Consider the following 6,125-nt stretch of genomic DNA (forward strand, 5'->3'; position numbering starts at 1 on the left):
AGATGATTTTTCTAACAGGACTGACGAGTCAGAACTTTTAACATTACATTTTTAAGGTGGAAACTAAGCAAAAAGTTAATGCTGTTAAAGCATCCGCTTTTTAAATGACCTGCTCTGGGGCTAACAGGAATGTGTATAATGACCTTTCTTTAAAAAGAGTGACATGTAGTTAATACTGTACAATGAGGGGACATAATGAGTCGTATTTGACTCTTTATTGGGTTTCCCCCAGAAGGGTCCAGCCTTTGTGGCTTTATCTGGGACCCCGTGGCTTCTGTTTGATCAATTAAAGCTGTGAAAGGCCTCTTCAAACTTGCAGCCCTTTCAGCTCTCTGCCTGGAAAATATAAAGTTATCAGTCTTCCCTTAGCGATATGGGGACAGGAATAAGTGGTTTGTCTATAAAAATGTCCAGGTGCTTTATCAGTGTCCCTCTAGGGCCTCGAGGCCCAGAGCATGATGTTCAACTGGTGGAAAAAAAATCATTTATCCATACTCCTTTCTCTCTTTCTCTCTCCCTCTCTGCCCTGGGCCTGTTGGCTTAGTGGGCATACCTCCAGAATGAGTAAGTTCAGTTAAGATTATATATATATACAGCAATCAGATGAACCATAACATTACGACCATCTCCTTGTTTCTACACTCACTGTCCACTTTGTAGATCTACAATTACAGAATTACAGATTGTATTCCATATGTTGCTCTGCATACTTTGTGCCCCCTTTCCCCCTGTTCCTCAGCACTCAGGACCCCCACAGAGCAGGTGTGATGTGGTGGTGGTGGATCATTCTCAGCGCTGCAGTGACACTGACGTGGTGGTGGTGTGTTAGTGTGTGTTGTGCTGGTGTAGAGTGGATCAGACACAGCAGTGCTGCTGGAGTTTTTAAACCCTGTGTCCACTCACTGTCCACTCTGTGAGACACTCCTCCCTCGTTGGTCCACCTTGTAGATGTAAAGCCAGAGACAGTAGCTCATCTGTCGCTGCACAGTGTGTGTCGCTCGTCCTCTAGTCCTTCATCAGTGACACAGCGCTGTGCTGAGAATGATCCACCACCACATCACATCTGCTCTGTGGGGGTCCTGAACATTGGAGAAGAGGGTGAAAGGGGTAAACAACCTACGTAGATCAACTGGGGAACTTCAGTCTGTAATTGTAGAACAACAAAGTGCTCCTGTGTGGACAGTGGAGCTGGGAGAACGGACATTGAGTGTAGAAACAAGGAGTTAGTCATAACAATTCTGTTTGTCTGTGTATATACAGTATATATCAGACCACTGCAGTGAGAATTTGATTGCATCCATCCATGAGAATTTTACAGTAGTAGGCACCACTCCAACTCGTCCCTAAATATTTGCATGAAGCTCCATCCTGCCAAATACACAGTTCCAGTGCTGAGGGGATTTATATCCCTCCAGCTGATGCTTGGTATTCTCATGTGCAGCTGCTCCAGAGCTCATGTTGTTCTTTCTCTCCAGTGGAGATCATACGAGCTGCGTGTAAAGAAGCAACCCTGGCCAAAACTCCCTTTGTGTAGTGACAGATTGTACATCTTCTCCTGCAGTTAACAGTTTTCTGTGTGCGGTGAAGTGCCGTGTGGACGTAGACGCAGAGGGAGTTCAGATAAATGAGTCATTTGCATTCTGATAACAGTGTACAGTAGGTAAGAGCTGTGTCTAAGGGTCGGAGATCATTTGCATTGCAGTGTGGAGAGACAGAGATAGAGGGTGTGAGAGAGAGTGTGAAAGGGTGTGTGAGTGTGTGTAGGTGGAGAAGAGAAGGGACGAGAAGAGAAGCTGCTGGAAAGTGAAGGCCTCTGGGATGGACCTGTTCTTCTGGACAGGTAAAGTGTGTGTGATTACACAGAGCTAAAAGCTAAACGCATATTAAACAGCTTCACAGTTTATTGAGTTCAGAGGGTCAGGGGGATCACTTTGTGGAGTTTAGATGCTGTCAGTTTTCAGGAGTGTGCTTCCTTCAGTCTTTGACTTTCACAAAGCCACTTAGATATTTTTAGGTTTTGATTTAAATTTCTAGACGTTTACAGTGTTGTTAAAAATGAAATATGCAGCTGTAGATTTTATGTGGGACTTGGCCTGAAAAGCCTTATAAGGGAATGTGTGGCTAAACGGGTTAAATATTTAATTTTTATTTAGAAAATGTTTTTTAATGTAATGCAAAGTGTCAGAGCATTGTGTACAAATTTGGGGAAATCTGCTTTAGCAGAAATGTTATAAACAGGCACTAAGACGCTTCTTTCTACTCTTCTGTAAAAAATAAATTCCAGATGTTGGAACATTGCTGTGAAAAATGAATAGCATTCAGCCACATAGACTTTTCAGGCATGTCAGCTATTGATGCTGAATGATTGGCTGTGGCTCATAATCATCCCGTTTCCACTGCTTTACAGCACATTCCTGTTGTGGGATGCTTTATACCCTGCTCCTGGACTCATGGCATTGCGCACAGTGACCTTTGTAAACCCCATTCCGTTTCATGCATTTCTATGGAGATTAAAAAGCTGTGTCTGCACAATGAATCCACTGCACATTAAAGAATATGAAATAAGCTCACTGTTTTTATTGTAGGTCCTGGGATGTATCCAGCGGTTCTGACCATGCTGTGTGTTTTCTACCTGGCCACCGGGGGGCAGCACTGGACTAACGCACACGTTTTCTATGCCGTGGAGCTGGAGGGGGGCAGCAACGCCGCCGGAGCTTTGGCACAAAAACATGGCCTTCGCTTCATCTCACGGGTCAGCGCTTATTTTAAACCTTAGTTTAAACCTCCTTTATTACATTCACCCCCCCCCCCCAGTTCACTCCACCTTAAATCCATTTACCGAGGCTCTTTTATAAGCAGAAATTTAGAAAGTGCTGACCACTACTTCCATTTTGAAGATATCTGACTTTCATCAAGTTACAATGGAGGGGGAGGCTTTTTGAATATTTCATGTATTACATGTTTGATTAAAAAATCCCTTACAACCAGCTTCTCTCTGAGATTCTCATAAAAAAATCCAATAAGAAAAAGACGCTTAAATCATCAAACGTCAAGTGAGCGGTTAAGATTCTTAGGCTTTTTAGCTGTGTACTACAGGAAAACTGATGAGAATTTAGAAAAGAAACAATCCCGTCCTATTATCTGTGATTATCTGGGGGAAAAAGTACATTTATATAATGCCTTACACTATAGTCTTGGTCTATGGGCTTTTTACCCTTGTCAAAAAAGAAAGTATTCTTAATTGTGTTGTTTTGGAACAACTAATTTGTACTCAATCATTACTAATGTGTAATTAAAATTATATTAAGTTACATTTAATATACACTGAGTGTAATAGTCATGTTATTTTTGTCACTTTTTTGAAATACATTTCTCTGAGCTGATGCCTCAACTCTGAAACACATTAAAAGAGCTTAAATTATTCATAAAATATAAAATAAAAGTCTCAAATATAATCAAATAAGCAGACCATGTAAAAATATTCACTAGTAAAAATTATGCATTAGCACAAAATATACCAATATTCAATATTACGAATTAAAATATTGTAAATGATAAGAATTTGACTTATACAATATTAAGCATACAAATATATTTAAAGTACTTACAGAGTTTCTGAAATAACGTATAACTAGTACACTCAGTATGTAGTACACTTTAAGCACACGCTCTTTTTCCACAAGGCTATGCACTTTATAAATAAGTTATTTTCTAATTGTCTGATAATCACAGAGAAGACTGGAATGATTCATTTCTAGATTTTAGATATAAATAATATACGGTGGAGCAGCAGGTAGTGTCTCTGTCACAGCTCCAGTGTCCTGGAGGTTGTGGGTTCAAGTCCCGCTCCGGGTGACTGTCTGTGAGGAGTGTGTTGTGTTCTCCCTGTGTCTGCGTGGGTTTCCTCCGGGTGACTGTCTGTGAGGAGTGTGGTGTGTTCTCCCTGTGTCTGCGTGGGTTTCCTCCGGGTGACTTTCTGTGAGGAGTGTGGTGTGTTCTCCCTGTGTCTGTGTGGGTTTCCTCAGGGTCACTGTCTGTGAGGAGTGTGATGTGTTCTCCCTGTGTCTCCGTGGGTTTCCTCCGGGTGACTGTGAGGAGTGTGGTGTGTTCTCTCTGTGTCTGCGTGGGTTTCCTCCGAGTGACTGTCTGTGAGGAGTGTGGTGTGTTCTCCCTGTGTCTGCGTGGGTTTTCTTTGGGTGACTGTCTGTGAGGAGTGTCTTGTGTTCTCCCTGTGTCTGCGTGGGTTTCCCCTGAAGCATCACTGGGGATCAAACTTGCACTCTCTCAATGATAGGTCCATGTTTTGTAGTTACAAGGGAAGCTGGTATTTTCAGATTACATCAGTAAAGACATGGAGATTGTTTGGTTCTGACAGTGAACATATCATTGATGTCTAATTAAAAAACAAGTATCTCCGTGTTTGTGGATGTTCAGTTTACTCCATCACTTGAACACAGCATCTGTCCTTCACACTGTGTGATCGTTTCCTAATAAATGGACCAATAGAAATACTCCAAAATTCTTCTGAAGAAAATCTTTTTGCACTGGCTGCCATTGAAAGTAAAGAAGGGGTTTACCCTTCTCCTGTGAAGTTGCTATTTTGGGAGATGCATGGTTTTAATTGGACAGTGAAAATAATATATATTTACACACTGCAGTTTTAGCAGTTCAACCCAAATTCAGCCCTCATTCTGTAACTCATGAATAATGCATGAGCTTGACATTTTCCTGGAGTTTATTGGACAGTGAAGACACCCCAGTGACCTGGCAACACCACATCGCTGTGAAACACACATACACACGCTCATGCTCTTCTTCAGGAAGGGTACATGTCACACACACACACACACACACACACACACACATACACACACACACACATACACACGCTCATGCTCTTCTTCAGGAAGGGTACATGTCACACACACACACACACACTCACACACACAAACACACACACAAACACACAAACATACACACACACACACATGTATCTGCTGTGGTAAGCATACACAACAGGATAAGAATAGGACACCTTGTATTTTATAGCTTTATGACCTAAAGGTTTATTTATACCTGAAATGTGGAGTATTAATCAGGAGTGTGTTCTCCTTTCACTAAAGTAATAGTTTGTTCTCTTCTGAAAAGGCTTTACGCTAGACGTTAAGATATTGCTGTGAGGATTTGATGGCATTCAGCCACCTAAATACTAGTATCAGTGCAGTCAGGATGTGATATAGGCTGAATACCACATGAACTGGATGGAGCCGAGTAAAGGAGGGCCCACACTTGGATTGTCCTGAATTTTCAAGCTGAAAAAGGCTGACTGCGCTCTTTTTTACCTGTCGCCTTGAGCCACTTCCAAATGTCAATGACTTTAAATTCCCTTTTGTTGTGACAGGTTCAATGTGATTATGTCAGTAGTGATTTTTTTGTCCCTCTTCTATCTCAGCAGATACATTCTGTTTTAACTCAGATTCTTAAAAGAATTCAGTTGTATTGGACTCTTTCTGTCTGCTGATGCTGCACGGCGAAAGCCACCAGAAGTGAACACTGCTCTAAAGGGACTCAGAGTTTCTACGTATACAAAGGTCCCTAGGAATATGTACTAGTTTTGTGCACAGATAATTAATAACATTTCAAGATATTTGTGTTCGCACCCCATGGGCCTCACTACCTACAATATATCAATTCAGTTCAGTTGCAGTTCCATGGATGTCATGTGGCACAACTCTATATCAATTTGTATAAAACCCATAAGGGAGGAAGCAAATCAGTGTCAATCCCATTCCTCCTGAAACATGCAGCAGTTACGTTCTTGCGGATGCATCATTTAAGGTGGAACGGGAAATTTGAAAGGCAGATTGTTAGAGATGCTTCCCGACATAATGCAGCAGGACCTTCATAACGGGAAGGTCTCCTTCAACGTGGTTAAATAAAGAACCCAACACTACAACCGTGAGGTGCTGGAGGTTGTGTTCCCTGATTGTTTCTCAGCGGGCAGCGTTCTGACTGGGTAGTGAATGGGCAGCATGCTGTTTCTCAAGTCGGCTCAAGCGTACAAACGGACAAAATTCATACTTTTGTCTTGGGATTGAAGCTTGTAAATTCAGTGATTTTGTGTG

General features: G+C 41.9%; 1 protein-coding gene across 1 annotated transcript in view; it reads left to right on the top strand.

The window, feature by feature from the left end:
* The first annotated feature begins 1,766 nt into the window (after positions 1-1,766).
* Positions 1,767-6,125, top strand: part of LOC136677595 (PC3-like endoprotease variant B) — an 89,245-nt gene continuing 84,886 nt past the window's right edge. The window contains 2 exon segments of the mRNA XM_066655158.1: positions 1,767-1,840; positions 2,586-2,752. Coding sequence (XP_066511255.1) covers positions 1,819-1,840; positions 2,586-2,752 — 189 coding nt within the window. The 5' untranslated portion in view covers positions 1,767-1,818.

This window comes from Hoplias malabaricus, chromosome Y (genome assembly GCF_029633855.1).
Source record: "Hoplias malabaricus isolate fHopMal1 chromosome Y, fHopMal1.hap1, whole genome shotgun sequence".
Classification (NCBI taxonomy): domain Eukaryota; kingdom Metazoa; phylum Chordata; class Actinopteri; order Characiformes; family Erythrinidae; genus Hoplias; species Hoplias malabaricus.